Source organism: Lampetra planeri, chromosome 18, assembly GCF_965212315.1.
Source record: "Lampetra planeri chromosome 18, kcLamPlan1.2.h2, whole genome shotgun sequence".
Taxonomy (NCBI): Eukaryota; Metazoa; Chordata; class Hyperoartia; order Petromyzontiformes; family Petromyzontidae; genus Lampetra; species Lampetra planeri.
In genome coordinates this window covers 6730495-6750610 of record NC_136124.1, presented here as the reverse complement: position 1 = coordinate 6750610, position 20116 = coordinate 6730495, and the positions used below count along the sequence as shown (strand labels likewise).

The window sequence follows — 20116 nt, the reverse complement described above, 5'->3', positions numbered from 1 at the left end:
CGTCATGCGCTAAGCTTTGCGCGGTGACGTCATGCGCAAAGCTTTGCATTATGACGTCATGCGCGATGCTTTGCGCGGTGACGTCATGCGCGAAGCTTTGCGTGGTGTCACGTCGTCAGGCTTGCGCGATGTCGTCACGCGTCAGGTTTGCGCGGCGACGTCAATATTTTCCCGCGGGGGGGAGGGAGGGGGCGTCACGTGACCAGCGCAGTGGGGACCAATCAGAAGCAGCTTTCTTCGTTTTGGCGCGAACGGCAGGAAACTTTGGGCAGAGCCGAGACGCGGTCCCCCCCCCTCCACTAGGTCGACTCGGCCTTAAATCGCCTGAGCTGGTGCGGTGCGTAAAGCGACACCACCGCTGGGGAAGAAGAGAAACGACTCGCAACTCTCCTCCACCATCGGCAGTCTTAACAGGCGCCCGCTTGTGCCGGCTAAACGAGTGGGGGAGGTAAAACGTTGCCTCTGTGGCCGTGGAGCAGCGTCCCCCCCGCCCGCCGGCTTCTCCCGAGTGACGGCGGCGGCGATGGCGGAGCGCAAGGCGATGCGCTACGGCCACATGGAGGGGTTCACGGGGCTCTGCTACGACGACGCCGGCAGGTGTGCCGACAAGAGTTACTCGCACAGAGACCCACAGATCTACTCTCTGACCCTGTCTGTTTAAAGTAGTCACTTCAAGCCGCGGAGCCACTTTAAGATGTTTTCATGTTCATGGTTTTGTTTGTTGCACCATATTCAAGAGCCGGATGGCTCACAGGGCTTTACCTAATCAATGGAAATTTTACAACTGTATCCCATCATCGAGCACAGTGTTCTAATTATCAGGAGGGGGGGGCACGGGGCACTTTTGTCTATAAGACATCATCAGTATGAGCCCCCCCCCCCCCATACACATTTGAAACCATTGGGGGTTGACAGCACGACGATGATGATGGGGGGGGGGGGTTGACATTTGTGTATTGACATTTGTGTATTGACATTTGTGTATTGACATTTGTGTATTGACATTTGTGTATTGTCAGGGGCCACACTAAAGGCGATCAAGTGACCCGCGGGCCTTGCATTGAAGAACACTGACCTATCCTTGGGTCACATTTTTACTTAAAACTTTCGTGACTGCAGGAATTCATATTCTATGGTTCTTTTCAAAGAACCATAGAATATCCTTGGGTCTTCTCGTGTGGCCACCAGACACCATTCCCAAGTCTGTCTCGGCAGTCGGCCCCCAACCCTCTCATCCCATACAACACCTCCCGGGACAATTCGGCTGCAAAAGACCGTGCGCTGTTTGAATTGCTGCTGTGTTTGGCTTTGAGGTTTTTTTTTATTGCTCACGGAGGGACGATGCTGTGTGTGCAGGTACATCGTGACATGTGGGGTGGATGGGGATGTCCGCATCTGGGACGGCTTCGACGACGACGACCCCACGTCTGTGCGCGTCGGAGAAAAGGCTCACGCTGTTGCACTCAAGGTAAGGGCATCCTTACTAACAACTTTGACCACGAGCCTGTTTTTTTTTTATCACGTTCACCACATTTATCTGGATTATAAGACACTCCAGAACGTTAAAGACGCATCTTCAAACTGGTGCCCGATGTCATTAAAGTGTGGTTGCACACCTGCTAAACTACCGGATTATATGTAGATGAAAAGTAGGCTTGGGCACGACAAGTCGCTGAAGGTGTGATGACCAATGGCTTAGACCAGGGGTCCTCAAGCTTTTTAAACAGGGGGCCAGTTCACTGTCCCTCAGACCGTTGGAGGGTCGGACTATAGTTAAAAAAAACTATGAACAAATTCCTATACTGCATATATCTTATTTTGAAGTGAAGAAACAAAACGGGAACAAATACAATATTTAAAATGAAGAACAAGTAAAGTTAAATCAACAAACTTGCCAGTATTTCAATGGGAACTATGGGCCTGCTTTTGGCTAATGAGATGGTCAATGTCCGGTTCCATATTTGTCACTGCTAGTCGTAACAAGTGATGCAAGTGTGCATCCGTTAGTCTCGATCTGGTTGGAGATTTCAAATGTTTCATTCTGGAAAAAGGTCTGTTCACAGACATAAGTGCTGCCAAAGATGGTTGCCATTTTGAGTGCCTGGTTCCTGAGATGAGGATATGTCTCAGAGGGGAGAGATGCATAGAAATTATGAAGGCTGCTTGACTTGAATGCATCTTTCAGAGAGTCACAATTCTGCAGTTCAGCCAGTTCCATTTAGTAAATTGTATCCACATTTTCAATGTCAATAGAAAATGGGTTACGGAAAAGCTGTATGTCCTGTTCATGGAGATGAAGCTCTTTAAATCTAAATTGGAACTCTTTTTGCAATTTTTCCAGTGAATCCACACATGTTTTGTTTGGGAATGCAACCAATGGTTTTTCCGCTAACAGATTTTGAGTTGTGGGGAGATGGCAGAAGTTTTCCTCCTTCACTTGTTTGATGAGGAGGCCTAATTTTACTTCAAATGCTTTGACATGTGATTGCATATCACAGATGAGCTTCCGCTTTCCTTGAAGTTGCACATTGAAACTGTTGAGTAGCTCTGTTACATCTGTCAGAAAGGCAAGGTGCCATTTCCATTCTGCATCATTGAGCTCTGGTACTTCTTTGTTTTTTTTAAAGCAGAAAAACTGTAATCTGTGGAAGTAAGTCATAGAAACGTTTCAAAACTCTCCCTCGACTCAGCCAACGGACTTCTGTGTGGTACAGAACATCTTCATAGTCAACATTTAGCTCAGACAGAAATTCCTGAAATTGTCTGTGGTTTAGTCCATGAGCTCTAATGAATTTCGATTTAAAGCTTTCGTGACTGCAGGGATTCATCTTCTTGGTTCTTTCGGTAAAGTCACGTAGAAGGGAAGTAATAAAAGAATAAAAATAAAAAATAATAAAATCATTCTCACGACGTTTCGGCCACAACGCAAGCAGCCGTCCTCAGGTGAAAACCAGGTCTGTCGAGACGACAGCGTCTGAATGAAACAGCACACGAGCTTGGAGCATATATATAAGCTGGGTTGGAAGGGGGGGGGGAAAGGGCGCCTTGACAAAAGAATTTGCATATCAAGAGGAATTTAGCATATTTATGGGAAATGCAGGAATGTGATTAGTACTACATATGCCCGTGCATTATGCAGGACTAGCAGCATCAAAGGGAGGGGTAGCATTAATAAAGGGAATGAGTATTAATGCTACCCCTCCCTTTGATGCTGCTAGTCCTGCATAATGCACGGGCATATGTAGTACTAATCACATCCCTGCATTTCCCATATCCCCTCCCTTTGATGCTGCTAGTCCTGCATAATGCACGGGCATATGTAGTACTAATCACATTCCTGCATTTCCCATAAATATGCTAAATTCCTCTTGATATGCAAATTATTTTGTCAAGGCTCCCTTTCCCCCCCCCCCCCCTTCCAACCCAGCTTATATATATGCTCCAAGCTCGTGTGCTGTTTCATTCAGACGCTGTCGCCTCGACAGACCTGGTTTTCACCTGAGGACGGCTGCTTGCGTTGTGGCCGAAACGTCGTGAGAATTATTTTATTATGTTTATTTTTTTATTACTTCCCTTCTACGTAGCTCTAATGAAGTTAACACAAGATACCACAATTTTCATAACAGAGTCCTACTTCAGTGATTTACTACACAGCGCTTGTTGGTGGATGAGGCAGTGTATGGCTATTGGATGAGAATGGTTATGTTTGTCCATCTCTTGGTTAATGCGAGCAATTACTCATTTCTTAGACCCCACCATGCTAGGAGCACCATCAGTTGTCACACTGGCTAGTTTAGCCCAGTTCAGCTCCAAACCATTCAGTTTGGCAAATCTTTTCATAGATATCCTCTCCTGTAGTTGTTCCTTTGATGCTTTGCAGTGCAGCAAGCTCTTCTGTGATTTCGAAATAGTCATTCGTCCCACGAATTAAAATTAGAAGTTGTGCAGAATCACGAACATCATTGCTTTCGTCGAGTGCCAACGAAAAATAGGAAAGTTTTTTTGTGGAGTTTTGCAAATGCTGATGCAAATTGTCTCCCATTTCCTTAATTCTCCGTGTAATTGTAGGTCCTGAAAGACTCACTGTACTAAATAAATCGGCCTTCTCTGGACACATCTCTTTGGCAACAGAAAGAAGGCATTCTTTAACAAATTTTCCCTCCACGAATGGTCTGCCAGTGCACGCTATTAGCTTGGCAACTTGAAAACTTGCTCGCAGTGATGAAATATTTAGCTGCTTCTGCTTCACAAAAGTATTTTGCTGAGTTGTTAATGTATTTTTCAGTTTTAATATTTTATCTTTTCTCACTTCTCCGACCAAACAATCATATTTATCTTTATGTTGAGTTTCATAGTGTCGACGTAAATTGTATTCTTTGAACACAGACACTATATTTAGGCATATCAGACACACAGCTCTTTCCTTGTACTGCATGAAAAAGTAATCATAAGTCCACTGTTCTTTGAATATCCTACACTCCGAGTCAATTTTTCTCTTTCTTGACATCATTGTTTCCGAGGGAGTCAATATTGCTATTAGTAAAATACCAATATATATACAGCGCTACAAAAACAATATACCAGCAATAACTTTGCCCACACAGAGACATACAGACTGCACTGCCCATCAATGCAGTCTGATTGGGGGAACTCCGTTTTTACCCCAGGCTCACACTGGTGCGGGTGCCATTAAAAAGTTAATTACACCTGCAGTTTTGTACACAGCGCAGCCGGCCCCTCCCACATGCCCTGGCTTCCTCTGAGTCCTGGGAGGTGGGAGTAGTAGTCCGGCTGCGCTGTTCAGTTCCTCCCATCGCCTGAAGCTTGATTGCGGCCGGACTACAATTCCCATGATCCAGCGCTTCAGCCGGCCAGCCAATCGGCGGCGGCCGCCCCCTCTCCCTCTTCCACAAATGACCGTCCTTCTCATGTAGAAAAAAAGTAACAGACAGGCAGCGGCGGCAAAAACACCCGGCGGGCCGGATAAATGTCCTCGGCGGGCCGCATGTGGCCCGCGGGCCGTAGTTTGAGGACCCCTGGCTTAGACGGAAGATGGCATGGCAGGCCACGCCGCTGTGAGGATGACCGGAGTTCGCGTGATGGTTTATGCTCCTTAACGAGATCATCAAGGTACTGTGGTTCATTTGTGGCAAGAACTTTGTGCGTAATTAATGCGAAGTTTCACAGTAGGGGTCAACATGAGCTTTACGTGCTTTTCCCGTTGTGTAATTAATTTGCGGGTCATTTCTTACAATTGAGGTACATTTGGTTGCACGACGGTGTGACTTTGCCTCTTCTTGTCTGGTGTGCACGCCGGGTGTGCAGGGCAGCCGGCTCGTCACGGCCGTGTCCAATCACACGGTGCAAGTTCACACCTTTCCCGAGGGCGTCGCGGACGGCATCGTCACCCGCTTCACTGCGGCCCCCTCGCACCTCGACTTCAACCACGACGGCTCGAAGCTCGCCGCTGCCGGAAGGTTCGCCCTTCGAACTGTCGTGGGGTTTTTTGTTTTTGGATAAAAAAAAATTTTACTCAGGAATGCCTGAATTTAATAACATTTGCTTCGTTGGTGTACGATGTTTTGTTATTTAGGTGTCCCAGGTCACTCTTGCAAATGAGGACTCATTCCTGGTCTCGTGAGCGTAACGTTTTTTGGAAGGGTCCTGCAAAGTTTCACGTTAGAGGAGAGACAATTGTTGCTACGTGTTTTCCAACTGAGCTAATTTATGGATCGTTTTTTTATTATTTTGGAAAATATAGACCTTGATGCCCACCACACTATGCCTACTCTTTTATAGCATCATGTCACATGGACTTTTAACGTCCACTGTGGAGCAGCCAGCAGATATATTTAAGGTTCTTACACCCGCGGTGTTAACTAGGGTGCCCCTATGGCTTGAACCGCGAACCTGTGCAACAATCGGCAAACGCCCCACCGCTCTTAGGCTCGTTTGTGGTATAAAGTAGTGGCGTGTGTGTAATTTGCTTTTGTTGTTGAATGTAAATACTTAAAAATGTCTGCATGATAACCCGTTCTAAAAATATGCAGAGATTTGTATTTTTTTAATGAATTTTGTTGGCAAAATGTAATTCTAAAAGTCGCTTAGGGGCAAAAGACTAACCTGGGGCATTCTGTGAACAGCGACTTCCTCATCAAAGTTGTGGCCATCGAGGGTGGAGAGCAGCAGGTGACGCTGTACGGACACCAAGCGCCTGTGCTTAGCGTCGCCTTTGACCCCTGCGGTGTGTTCCTGGTGAGTCTTGGTGCCCTCTTTAAACCAATTGCACGTTAGCGTGATTTAGACGCACCAGCCCTCTGCAATGGATGATTAAACTATGGAACGGTGCTTGCGTGTGCGATGATCTCGTGAGATGCCACCGCCCTGTTGCTGGTACTCGTGTTGCCGTGCCAGTAGAAGCCGGTTCTATGTGCTGCTGTCGCAGGTGGTGCCGTCACATGTTCTTGTCTTTGGTTTTAGGCTTCGTCCAGCTGCGATGGGACAGTGTGCATTTGGCTCATATCTGATCAGGTTTGCCATATGTTTTTTATTTCTCTTTTAATCAGTCCAATACACTGTACATCCATTTATTCGAAATTTAAAGCTGTATTGATTAGTCCTTTAGTGCCACGTTGTCGACCAGGGGTGGGGAACCTTTTTTCTGCTAAGGGTCATTTGGATATTTATAACATCATTCGCGGGCCATACAAAATTATAAAATAAAAATTATTCTGTTATATTTTGTAAGACATTAATTAACTCACCCCTAATGTGATGGCTGGAACTGCTTCTCTTTGGTGAGGCATGTGATGTTAGCGGGTATTGATGATGTTGCTACTCGCAACTGCTTTTCCAGGTTTGCTCCTAGATTTATTGAATTTAGCGTCCCACCTGCGGTCGCCTTGACAGGGCTTGACCAAATGATTTCGCGGGCCTTATACGGCCCGCGGGGCGGACGTTCCCCACCCCTGTTGTAGACGAATGTGTTGTCTATATCATTCATGGTGTTCTTCGAAACGTTTAACTCCCACCGTTACACTCGGTTACACAGAAAGATCCAATGCTGTGTATGGGCCCTCGCCGTGTCCGGAATGACTGCTCTGGTTGTGGGCTGTGACATGTGGTTGTGGTTAGTCCAGAGCACAGACGTGGGCTCTTCTGGACAAGTCGAACGACGTGTGCAACGCACGCACTCTCTGCCGCCTCGCCTGGCAACCACACACTGGACAGGTGAGCTCAACCCAGCAGAGCCCAAACCCTTGCCCCAGAGCGCCAGTCTTGATGTAAGCAATCCCAACAATCTCTTTATAAAGCAATGTCATCCCTCGACCGCCAATAATTTGGTACATTTGGGGTTCGCACCATTCTTATAGTGCAGGGCTATCACGGAGGCACTGTGTTTCACAGATGGATATAGTCTTTCATGAGGGAGCAATATTGCTATGAGCCATATCCCAATTTAATAATTTGCAGGTAACTTTACCAGTTTGGCAAATTTGGAATGTGACACTGGCACACAATGGCCTACTCATTTCGAATAACGTCAAGTGATCATTAACATCCACTTTGAAGAAGATGGCGAGTATTATGCTATCCTTCATACACCTGGAGTAATAACAAGAGAAGCCTTCCCAACTCAAACCACAAACTTCCTATTAGCACGGTTGGCTATGTACGGTGCAAAGGAAGTTTCCATACAATAAGCAGTGAATGCGTGACTCTACTGGGCCATATCACCACCACTTAAGCATGAATTTACTCTAAGAATGTTCACTCAATGTGAGCAGTATGCGTTCCTGTACCATCAGTGTGTGCCACGCACCACTGTGCAGTGATCGTTCCTTTCTTCCTCTGCAGCATTTGGCCGTACCTGTGGGAAAAGCTGTAAAGGTGTTCGAGAGAAACTCATGGGACAAGAGTTTTGAATTGGTGGCCGATGGAGTCGTGCAGGTGAGCTGCTTATCTACTGATCAACATTGACCACGGCATCACTGTACGCTAGATACACAAACAAACATTTGTCATCATCAGCCATGGTCAATCCACTACTGGATTACGGCATCCTAAAGCTACCGCCACCTCATGATCATGTGCTGTAACAATCCACGTAGCAGCTACACAAGTGTTCCTATGTGAGGTAAATATGTATGAAGAGCAATATTTAGGATCGGCATCTGTGCAACATGGGTCATGTGAGAGCTTGCATCTGCCCACCGTTGACAACTTGTGTTGTAGCTAGATGCACGTCTATCGGAACATGTGTGATTGGAAAAACTGTTTGTGGTTGTGTGCATGGACCACAGCCCTGGAATGTGGTTGCATGGGCACCGGGAGGTGGAAGCGTGGCGGCTGCCAGCGTGGATGGACACATTGTGGTGTGGAACATTGCTTCACGGAGCTGTGTTGAAAGGTGCGTTCCACACTCGTATACACGGGTATGCTGACCATGGAATAATGTAGAAAGCCCCCCAGTTGTATCGTGCACTGTTACAATGAAAATAAAAGAACTCCTAATAATATACAAAAATATGGTGCTAAGGGGCCCTCGCTTGGTGTCTGTTGATCCTGTGTGGCAATCCGGGAGAAAGCAGGCCAGGGGAGTGATGTGTATACAATTAGGAAAAAACAGGCTACGCTTGGTGGGACACGGGCAGGATGGTGAAATGGGTCAGTTACTGAGACAGGCACTTGAGTGGGCTCCACGGGTCCTTCGAACAAAGGGACGACCTTAGACCAGGTGGTGGGATACTGTTTTAGCAGATCTTGGGTGGTCGCTGTGTCTTCTGTGCGGCAGCTATGGGATCTGGCGGAGGGTAGAACGCGGTGGCAATTCAGGTGCGGTGGCATCAACGGCTTCGAGCCAGGTTGACATCTTGATCCTGGTCCTGTGTGGCAGAGTGAGGCACGAGAAAGGATACAGCATCTGTGGACTTGCTTGGAGCCCTCAAGGCAGGGGGGAGCTGGCCTACACGGACACCAAGGGCAACCTGGGGCTGCTGCTGCACGTGTCCATGGGCTCCACCGTTGCTCCGCGAGAGGTGCCACAGGCTGCGCCCCATGCTGCTGCTGCTGCTGAGGACGCCTACGATGACCTCTTTGATACAGATGACGCAGGGTTCCGGGACGACGAAGCCATGGAGGATGAAGGTGATGGAGATGATGCGAGGCCGGCGGCCAACCACAACCGCAGTCTCGTGCTGCATGACGATGATTCCCGTGGTGAGAGGCACCGCTCGCACCACTCACATCGCTCGCATGAATCACATCACTCGCACGACTCAAATCGTTCACACGATTCACGTCGTTCACTTTGAGGAGTTTGAAGAGGCCTCCCCTACTGATGAGGTCAAAGGCCTTTGTAAGATCAATGAATGCCAAGTACAGGGGCATTCTCTGTTCTCGACATTTCTCCTGTAGCTGACGCAAGGAGAAGAGCATGTTAATCGTAGACCTTCCTGCTCTGAAGCCACACTGAGCCTCAGGATGCATCCTCTCAGCTAGTATCTGTAACCTGCTGAGGACCACACGAGCAAAGGTTTTCCCCACAATCCTCAGCAGGGAGATGCCGCGGTTAGTTATTGCAGTCCCCACGGTCACTCTTGTTTTTATATAGGGTGATGATGTTGGAGTCTCTCATGCTTGAGGCACTGCTCCTTCTTCCCAACACTGGCAGAGAAGTTAATCATGGATTTTTGTGAGGATGGCGGGCTTCGCACATTGCAGTACCTCAGGTGTGATGCCGTCCTGTCCCGGGGACAGGACGACATCACTCTTACCACTCACGTCGCCACACGACTCGCATCACTCACACGACTCGCATTTCTCACTCCACACGGCACCACTCGCATCACTCACTCTGCACGGCACCACGCACATCACTCACCCCGCTCACACCATTCGCAGACCTCACTTTACACTGCACCACTTAAGCCAATTGAAGCACTCGCACCACATTATGTGGCAAGCAAAATGTTTTTACGAAGTGCTGTTGTTTTGTAGACACGGGCTCGCTGAGGCAAGGTTCTGCTGTGGATGAGGACGACGGGAGTCGAGGCCCGGCAGCGGAGGATCAGCGGCCAGGGCCTCTTCCCCCTGGCGACACAGGCCCTGCACCCACCCCCCGACAGAAGGCGTTCCAGCCGGGATCAACTCCTGCACACCTCTCCCACCGCTTCATGGTTAGATACCATGATACACACGCACAGATGCGTCATGAGTGGATGTATAAGACAGATATCATCGGAAAGGTCCTGATGTATCCTTTGCATTTATACGGCACTTGCTTAAATGTCTCAGAAACTCAAAATCGCTTATCACATCTCATCTCAAACATTCCAAGGATACCCCGAGTGGCAGCTGTCCCTGTGTAGCACATGCTGATTCAGCAATGGCCTGCAGGTGGGCTTTAGTCTGCTAGCAGACGGTGATGATTGAAATTTTGTAATTTGATGTGTAATTTTTCTAATTTTGGGAAATGTGGACCATGACGCCAGCACACAATGGCCTACTCGTTTGAATGATGCTGCTTGTTATGGAAATTTGCGATTCTAATCCAAAATCCAGGCCTAGTTTATACTGCGGGTGTTTTAACCATGAAATATGTGTCCTTAAACTTCCCTTTGTCTTTCGAAGAAGAGTAGCCCATTAGCCCAATGCGCTACGAATCCGGCAACCAGAGTTAGATTCCCGCTCACAGACAAATTTATGGGCCAATATTTGAACCGGCCATGGGCCTCCCCAAGGTCAATGCAGCCTTAAATGAGTACCTGTTACGGTGTGTAAATATTCTCACTGGGGAAACAAAGGTGACCAGGGGTGGTGCTGGTCACTCACAACTGTGTGTGCAGTGCCAGCATTAATAGGGGCTCGCTAACAGCACTTGCCCCAACGGTCTGTACAAAATATATAGGCCGGGCGGATCTTTGTCTTTGTGTGCATATGCGCGATGCAGATGTGGAACTCGGTGGGAGTGGTGCGGAGTTACAATGACGAACAAGACAGCGCCATAGATGTGGAGTTCCACGATGCGTCGCTGCACCACAGCATGCACCTCGCCAACAACCTGAACCACACGCTGGCTCACCTCTCCAGCCAGGCCGTGCTCCTGGCCTGTGAGGCCACGGAGGACACGCCTAGGTGGGAACACAACGCAGCTTGCAGTGACAGGGGACTTGGGAGGCCTCTAGTGCAGAGTGTCTGGAAGAAGCTTATTATGACGCTTCTCTGTGTGTGCTCATGTGTACTGGGGAGCAGTAGTGCAGTGGGTAGCGCATTGCGCTACCAACCTGGTGAACCGAATTTTTATTCCCCTTAACAGCCAATATCAGTGACGAATATCTGAACTGGTCCTGGACCTCTCCTAGGTTGACTCAGTACGAGTACCTGTGTGAACATCTGCATTGCGGGCACAAAGGCGGCTGGGTATGGTGTTGGCCATCCACCCCATTGTCTGCTGTGCCGGCCTTAATAGGTGCTTGCTAACAGCACTTGCCCTAACAGTCCGTTATGGTTCATATTGGGGATCTGTGTTTTTGTTAAGGCTGTGTGTGCCACGTGTGCCCTTGCTTGCTCTTCGTGCTGTGTATGTATTGTGCTCGTGTGTGCTGTGCATACTCAGGAGTGCTGTGCGTTCAATGTGTACTGCATGCCCGAGAGCAGCAAGGTGCAGTGTCTACACTTCGGCTCCTGGGACACGACGAAGGAATGGACTCTGGAGCTGCCCACGGGCGAGACTGCCCACGCCATTTGTGTGGGTGGGGACTGGGTGGCCGTGGCCTCCAGTGGGGCCTCCATGGGTCCTCTGCTCAGGATCCTGTCCCTGGGAGGCCTGCAAAGGGAGGTGTCCCTGCTCCCAGGGCCGGTGCTCGCCTTGGCCGCTCATGCGTCGAAGTTGCTCATCGCCTACCACAGGGGTGAGCATGCTGTGAGGCGGTTTCTCTGCATGGGTGTGTTCACTATGAATTATAAGTAGGGTTGAAGTTTATTTGTTTAACCGGGTAAGAATTCATGAGACCAGGATGGTCTCAATTGCCAGTGACCTGGACTGTGTGTGTATCGAGGGGTAGTGTAGCGGTTACCGCACTGCGCTACGAACCCGGCAACCCAAATTAAATTCCTGCTCATGGCCACCACCAGTAACGATTATAATCTGAACGGGTTATGGGCCTCCCCTCGGTCAATTTAGCATCAAATGAGTACCTGATGACAAAGGCGGCCGGGCGTGGTCCTGGCAACCCATCCCCTCGTGTGCCGTGCCGGCCTTCATAGGTGCTTGCTAACAGCACTTGCACCAACAGTCTGTTAAAGGGTATATGGGGGATCTTTTTCTATGCATGAGTAGTGTGTTATACGGAGGCACACACTGGAGTTTGAGGCAACACGTTTATTTAACGACCCAACAGGGCTAACTACATAAACGTACACTGGTTCTACATCTAGGTGATAACTACATGGTTAACTAGACCACAATGGGGTAACTACATAACCGGGTCAGTCAGTAACACACTGCCCGACCCACGATGCCGAGCGTAACATCGAAGACCAAGGACCGAGGATCGAAGAGACGTAGCACCGACGAGTTCCATTCCAACAGAGAGCCCAGAACCGTCTCGGGACTGCCCCTTTATGCTCCTGAGCGTGGCCTGGCTCTGCTCTCGGCCACGCCCCCTTCTAGATCCTACGAGAAGACTCTGGCCCATATCACGTGTCCCTCAAGCCCCCTTTTGGACCCCCTTGCTACCCTGCCCCGGCCACGTGCACTATTGCGTTCGCACAGACTATCACGTCTTCACTTGCTCTCTCTCTGACCCTCACCAGAAATGTCCCCTAGGGCCCGCTTCCATGCCATGTCGACTCTGGTGCCAGAGAGAGACTCAAGACGTACATTTCCACTCTTGTGACAGTAGCTGGCGCTAAACACCATAGTGACTCCATATAAGTCACTGTACATGTATGTATGTTGAACTTCTTTTGCACCGTACGTAGCCAATCGTGCTAATCGCAGTATGCGTGCTGTCCAGGTGTGGCCTTTGATGGAGACCAGTGTGTAGGATTCCAGCTTCTGGATTTGAGCTGCCAAGGTAGAAGGGCTGTCGTGCGAGGAGACCCCATTCCCCTGGGACCCAAGGCCCATCTCACCTGGCTAGGCTTCTCCGCCGAAGGTTCGTCCTCTTCCAGTGCCCCTTGGAATTCACTCGTTTTACGTGACTATGTTGGCGTTGTCCAGTTTTTTTTTTCTTCCTCTGTTTTCTCTTTTGTTGAGAGATGCTCAACAATTCTGAGCTGGGAGATTTATCAGGAGAAGTTTACGTTAATCTTCTCAGGGCTCTTAGAAGCATTGCCTGTTATGCCTTCCTCTGAATAAATATTCCAATGCAAAAACGGCTATGGTCTGACAAATGTGGCCTGCTTTCCTAAGCCAAAAGTCCCCACATGGGGTCTGCTACTCAGATTTTCTCCCTGCATGCACTGCCACTTATTGAGTCCTCGTATCTCATTTCACCAGATCAATCCAACTTGCCCTGGCTCTCTCATTACTACTCCTAGGATCGTTAAACATGTTACATTTCGTTGCACAATTTTATATGGTCCTTTCGGTGCACTCAACTCTTTTGCCGTGCACCTGGTGCTTGTGCCTCCCAGGTACCCCAGTATTTGCAGACTCGCTGGGGGTGGTCAGTCTCATGAACCGAGCGCTGGGCTACAGCTGGACCCCGGTGTGTTGTACCCGTGACCTACTCAAGAGCCGCGGAGACCACTACTGGCTGGTGGGCGTACAGGAGGCCCTGCAGCAGCTCAGGTGAGTGGCGTGTGGTTGACCAGGCGAGGACTTAAGAGACTGGGATAGTCTAATTTAGAAGAGTGAGCTCTGGTGCATTAGTCTGCCAACCTAGGGGTGATGGTTGCTACATTAAGTCCCCAAATGAGCAATTTGTGGGTACATTTAAAAATACAAATTATTGAGTTAAGTGCACAAGCCTGGTATAATGTGCGGTTTCTGGGGAGGGGGTGGACAAAAACAGCGAAGGGAGAGGAACTTTTTGGCACTCTCACATTGTCTAGGTGCGGGGAAGGGATGCTCGGTGCCCACCCTGATGGGGGTCTCCGACGGATGTGGGGGGGAGAGGTGGGAGTTTGTATTTACGGGCAGGGGAAGAGGGGTAGGGAGAAAGTAACCAACATTCTAGGGGTTGATCGGGTGTGGGAGGGGGAGGGGACTGGTAAAGGGACACACTCCAAGTCATATAACATACGTGCGGCTTTATGTGTTGGGGGTGACAACCTCTCCTCTATCCGGCACACACGATCGTCTACATTTTGCGAACAACGTCTAAAGCGCGAACGTGCTACCGCCGGGCCACCGCCACCACCTGCCGCTGATGCAGGAACGTGTCCCTCGGCAGGTGCATTCCATGCAAAGGCTCCAGATTCCCACCCACGTTGCCCCGTCCAGCGGTCACCGTAGTGCCCTTCAAGTTGCCGTTCTGCCAGATGAACACGGAGAAAGGCGCCATGGAGGTACGTGGCTGCGCGGTTGTTGTTTTAGCGGCCGGGAGAGAGCCGTTTATAGGAGTGGTTGATTACATTTGTTGAGGTAATAAGAGGAGTAATGCTTAGGCGGAACTGACTTCTATATTTGGGGGGGGGGGGGCGGTGAGCAGGGGTTAGCTTTGTCCCTCACATTAGGTGGTGGCATAAGCGGCTCTGGCTTGTGGCTCCAGAGGCTTAACGCGATGGCTCTGGCTTCACCCACAGGAGCAGTACTGGTGCTCCCGTCTGACCAAGGGGGCCGGACCCAAGGGCGACGCCACGCACCACCAGCAGGAGTGCCTCATGAAGATGTTTGCTGTTCGTACTCGCCCTCACTCTAGTCCTTACTCGAGCGGACTCTGCGTTGTGGCTGAATCTGCGTTGTGGCGATGTCTGCGTTGTGGCAGAATCTGCGTTGTGGTTGCTCGGTGTTGCGGCGACTCGGTGTTGTAGCTGCATCTGCTTTGTGGCCGGGTTCTGCGTAGTGGGTAGATCTACATTGTGGCCGGGTTCTGCGTGGTGGCTAGATCTGCGTTGTGGCGGTCCTGCATTGTGGCTATCTCTGCGTTGTGGCCGATTCTGTTTGTGGCTAACTGTGCGCTGTGTCTGGCTGCACGCTGCAGCTGGCGTGCAAGCTGGACCGGGAGTTCCGCTGCGTGGAGGTGGCGCACATGATGACCCCTGCGGCGCTGACCCTGGCGATCAAATACGCGTCTCGCTCGCGCCACCTGGGTCTGGCGGAGCGCCTCGCCGAGCTGGCGCGGTCGCTCGAGGATGAGGCGGAGGCCAAGGCGGAAGATGAGGAGGACGTGGCGGAAAACGAGGCTGAGACTGTGGCCGAGGAGCCGCTTGTGAGGCGGGACGCGGATCGGAGCAGTGAGTGATGGGGGGGGGAAGAAAAGATTCTCTAAAACAGTTATTTTCATTCCAATATGACAAAAAATATACAGGCATTCCTCAACGTATGTTGAACTTCGTTCGCAACATACGCAGCCAACCGTGCTCATCGGAGGTGCGAAGTGTGACATGGCTTAGGGCCCCAGCAAGGTCACAATCCGGCCCTGTCGAATTCGTTCGTTTTGCTGTCCATAGCCGTACAGGCGCGTCCGCACCTGAGCGATCTGTATATATGTTGAACTTCTTTCACATCGTACGTAGCCAACCGTGTTTATCGGAGGTGGGGATCTGTCATGCAACCATTGCGCGCTCGAAGTCCCACAACTTATTCACCCCCTGTTTGTAGTGAGCTCAACCTCCTCCTACCCCCACCCACTTCAGAATTGTAACAACCAATTATAGTTTGTGTGCTTCGAAGAAGTGTCATTGCCTGATACGTCACCTATTATATATATCCGTTTTTATTGTAAAGCCATATGTTATTGACCAATGTGTGTTTTGTTATTTGCATTGAAAGGGTTTGTCTCTGCTGTAAGCAGCCTGTTGAGCAACTTACTCGCAACCCGCGCATAAGTGATTAGGTTGCATGCAACCGAGTTGCCCAACAGATCGCCCAGGATCGTGAGTATAACTCCTGTTCGTGGTTGTTGCAGGACCAGTGCTGCAGAGCAACAGAGACCAGGAACCTTCCTTGCCAATCAGGCCAGGTGAGAGGACCAGGCCGCGAATGTAATGTGCCATGATGCCCGCGTTTGTGTACACGGCAAAAATGCGTGATGTCGCACATCAGCTATATATAGGGAATTTTTAAAGGAATTTTTTTTTGTAAACAAGAGATATAACACAATCGGCATTTAATCTATAATATGTTTACAGTAACATTACCCTTCATTTTGCCAATTCCAGGGCCAGTTGTGCGAAAATCCGCAATTCATCGCAGCAACCCATTCAAAGTAAGAGGACTCCTTTAAAATACGTCTCATTGTGTACTGTGGTGGTTGGAGGTATGTGTCCTTCATTGTATACTGTACGTGTGTATTGCATTGTGTGTCTGCACATTGTGTGTGTACTGTGTGTTTATAGTGTGTGTATGCACTTTGAAAAGGAACGCTGTGTTTGTGCACAATGTTGGGGTGTTCACCAGGTCCTTTCACTGCTGAGTGTACATGTGTATTGTTTTGGAGTACCCGTGGTATTATTATCACGTGCTTTCCCATGCAAATTTACACGGGGAGGCATATTCTTTTACAGTCGGAGCCAGTCCTGGAAATTCCACATTTCTGTGGCAAAGTTGAGCAATTTTATCATCGAATCTGACACTTTATCGAAAACCAGTCTAGAATTTGCTTGTATTGAACCAACGCTGCTGAATATATGAGCTCCCAGAAGGCCTTGTGGTTGGCGGGAAGCATACAAAAAACTAAAACATTTTAATGTGCAGAGACCGATATATATATATGAAGGAGAATATTGTCTGCTCATATATTTCACGACCGGGCTTTGTTGAACTCCGTCACCTTGTGATTGGGATTCATGTTCTCTGACCATTTCACCGCCTCGCCCGGGCTCTCGTGCCTTCCCAGGTGTCGGCAGAAGCTGCGACCTCGAGCGAGGAGCGGCCTCCGTGCAGCAGCATTCTGGACAGCATGAGCAAACCCCGACGCTCGGCCCCCACTCCCAGTCCCGGCCCACAGCCTGCCAAGCCAAAGGCCAAGCAGGTGCCTGTCCCCTTGTCCACACGCACGCACACACACGCTGACTTTCTTATCTGTTCAACCTTTTCACGGTTCAGGTTGCGTCGATTCTCAATGACCCGGTGATTCCTTCCAGTGGCCGGTACTATTGGTTTCACGGGAGAGAATATAGGTTTGGGTCTTCGGGCCCACACACATTGTGTGGCAAAATAAAAAAAATGATAGGTATCGCCTTGAAGGACCAGTGTCATGCCCCATTTAGTCTGAAAATGTTTACCAAAAATTTAACCGAGCAGCGTTTTCAGAATTAATTCAAAAGTGGCTTGCTGCAAGGTGACGTACGGCTGAAAAACGCATGGCTGTGAAAAGTGTTAATTGCACGATCATTTCCATATTGTTGCATTAAAATGTTTTTCCAGGGATGCCTTACAGAGACTGTATTCTCCAAATTACAAGATACTTTTTTTCCCCCCATGTATTTTAAAATAATATTGGGAATGAGTCTTATAATCCACTAGTAAGCAGATTTGTATAGATTTATTGACACCGGTTACACATTTGTGGTGCTTCTGACTTTCTGGTGCGTCTCACAATCCTGAGAACACGAGTATGGTGTAACGTACAAAGTGCACTGTGGTTAAAAATGTTAGCGCGACACGAGTGTCCGCGGGGGGCACTGTCGACCCACGCTGACGCGTTTGCCGACGATATGACGAACAACACTGCCCTGGCCTCGCTGTGTTTATGGGCTGAAGCAGACGACACTGTTCGGAATGAGTCTCAAAGGAAAAGACCAAGAGGTGGCTGGAGATGCCCAGAAGAAGGAAGAGCCTGGAGATTCTCAGAAGAAGGAAGCCGCTGGGGTCATTACAAAAGACAAGGAAGCTGTGCGATGGTCAGTGGCTGAGTTCGTTGCAGAATTGTTGCCTCCGTGTCGACATGCGGAGGCTGCTAATGAGCAAGCGTGCATTGTGTGAAGACCGTGTCGGTTGTGGAAGCTGATTGGATGTGTGTCAGCAGGTAGAGCACTAGGCTACCCACTGGGCGGTATGTTTGGGTGGATACTATGAAGGTGTGCTATGACTGTTGTCTGGGTGTGTGCTATTTCTCAGTCTGTGTTTATGCTGTACCTCTTTGTGTTCTATTTCTGTGTGTGCTGTATCTGTACTCTATCTACGTGTGCTGTGTTTGTGTGTGTGCACCATGCTATTCATATCTGTGTACTGCGTCTGCGTGTGCTGTGCGTTTGCGCCATGCCTGTAGTAGTCATTCGAACACTTTGCTACGAATCTGGCGTCCTTGGTTCGATTCCCACTCGTGGCCAACATCGGTGACGAATATTTTAATCGGTCCTGTGTCTCGCTCAGGTCGACTCGGCCTTCTATGAGGGAGATTTAGGCGGCCGAGTGTTCCTGGACACACCACCGCGCTGTGTGTTGTGCCGGCCTTCGGAGGGGAGCGCGCCAACAGCGCTCGCCCCGCGACGGTCTGTTTAGGCCGCACGGGGGATCTTTGTCTTCGAGCGGTCGCTGTTGTGCGTGTGCAGCGTGCGCACTGGCTTTGAGCTGTGGCTGCGGGAAAACCGTGAGCTCGTGGAGGCCGGGCGCAGCGACCTCGGCGAAGAGGATCTCGTGCGGGACGGTACCGCGCGCTTCCGGGAGCTCTCGTCGCAAGAGAAGAAGGCAAGTGTGCCTCTTTTACCAACCGCTCGATACCACAGCAGACTCTCACCTCGCAAAATGTATGTTGTATGTATGTTGAACTTCTTTCAGTCCGTACGTAGCCAACCGTGCCAATCGGAGGTGTGGTTGAAATTTTCAAAAATAGAAACTTGCAGTGAGCGGCGATAATGGCATCTGGGTGTTGGCAGGCTTGCCACTCCATTCAGTGTCGACGGATGCGCCACATTTAGGGCCTGCTACATTTGTCAGCAGACAGACTGGCAAGGCAAATGTTTGGCTAAATATCTATAAGGTGTTATGGGGATGGTCACTTTCCCACCAGCATATGAATCGGGCCCTTAACTGAGAAATTTAGAGCTATCGCGGCGGAATGGTTCGCTCACTGGACTTGCTATCCAGAGGTTGCCGGTTCAATTCAATCTCCATGTGCGGCAGTTGAAACGATGATGCCAGTTTCTGAAGTCCTCTCTACCTCTGTCCACCCAGCAATATAAATGGGTATGACACAGTGGGTTAAAGTGTGGGTACTCCCCACTTCTTGCGGAACCTGGACCCTGCACCCTGGAACTGTCTTGAAGCGCAAGTTTCCGCCTTCCCCCGGGCTGAAGGTCCGAGTTGTGTAATTATCGTGTGCTCGTACAGGAATGGAACGCCAAGGCAAAGGCGTTTGCGCAGGAAGCTAAAGAGGTGGAAGATTTGAAAAGGATGCGCGAGGAGCCGGCTGACGAGAACGATCGGAAAGCTCCTCCCGACGATGAACGCGCATCGAAGAGGAAGCGTCCTCTGGCAGCGGTTACAAGTGTACAGTTGTCGGCCTTTGCATTCAGCAAGGATGGGTGATCTTACGGAGTTTGTACAAAGTGCCGCCCCACCGATTTTTAACACGTTGGCTGCAATAAATGTTCGATGTTTTTGGATTTGGAGTTAAAAGCTTTGTTGATGTGACAAGTTAAATGGACGTTCGCGACTTACATTTGTAGGTAGTGTCAAAGTGTGGCTTTTAACACCAGTTGCACAGCAGCATCGCACCAGCTTCACAACCTGTACACGTACCGGGACACACCAACCACGCGCCAGTCACAACACTGGGGTTACGAGTTCAGGAAGAGGGGGGGGGGGTACGATTGTGTTAGCGGTTATGGTTAACACGGGGGTTAGGAATAACGTTATGCTTGGTATTGGTGTCTGTGTTAGAGGGGTGGAGTTGGGCACAACTAGTGCATCTTCCAGTCATCTCAATCGGTCAACCCATAGCACCTGGGTCTGTCCCGTGACCTGTCAGGGAGCCTTCGACACTTCACGTGGCCTCAAAAT

General features: G+C 49.7%; 1 protein-coding gene across 2 annotated transcripts; it reads left to right on the top strand.

Moving 5' to 3' along the window:
• Positions 1 to 235: 235 nt before the first annotated feature.
• Positions 236 to 19719, top strand: WDHD1 (WD repeat and HMG-box DNA binding protein 1). 2 transcript variants are annotated; one of them, XM_078602390.1, is made up of 23 exons: positions 236 to 597; positions 1357 to 1468; positions 5326 to 5477; positions 6144 to 6255; positions 6481 to 6531; positions 7135 to 7230; positions 7858 to 7950; positions 8304 to 8410; positions 8897 to 9219; positions 10000 to 10178; positions 10952 to 11136; positions 11659 to 11912; positions 13020 to 13160; positions 13642 to 13798; positions 14403 to 14517; positions 14755 to 14847; positions 15153 to 15405; positions 16080 to 16133; positions 16333 to 16379; positions 17010 to 17144; positions 17876 to 18015; positions 18667 to 18802; positions 19445 to 19719. In XM_078602390.1, exons 1-23 carry the CDS (start codon positions 524 to 526, stop codon positions 19640 to 19642), a joined length of 3207 nt encoding a protein of 1068 aa, XP_078458516.1. In that variant the 5' UTR covers positions 236 to 523; the 3' UTR covers positions 19643 to 19719. The 2 variants fall into 2 exon arrangements, with proteins under 2 accessions (XP_078458516.1, XP_078458517.1); XM_078602391.1 differs by having other exon boundaries at positions 238 to 597; positions 17879 to 18015.
• The last annotated feature ends 397 nt before the right edge of the window (positions 19720 to 20116 follow it).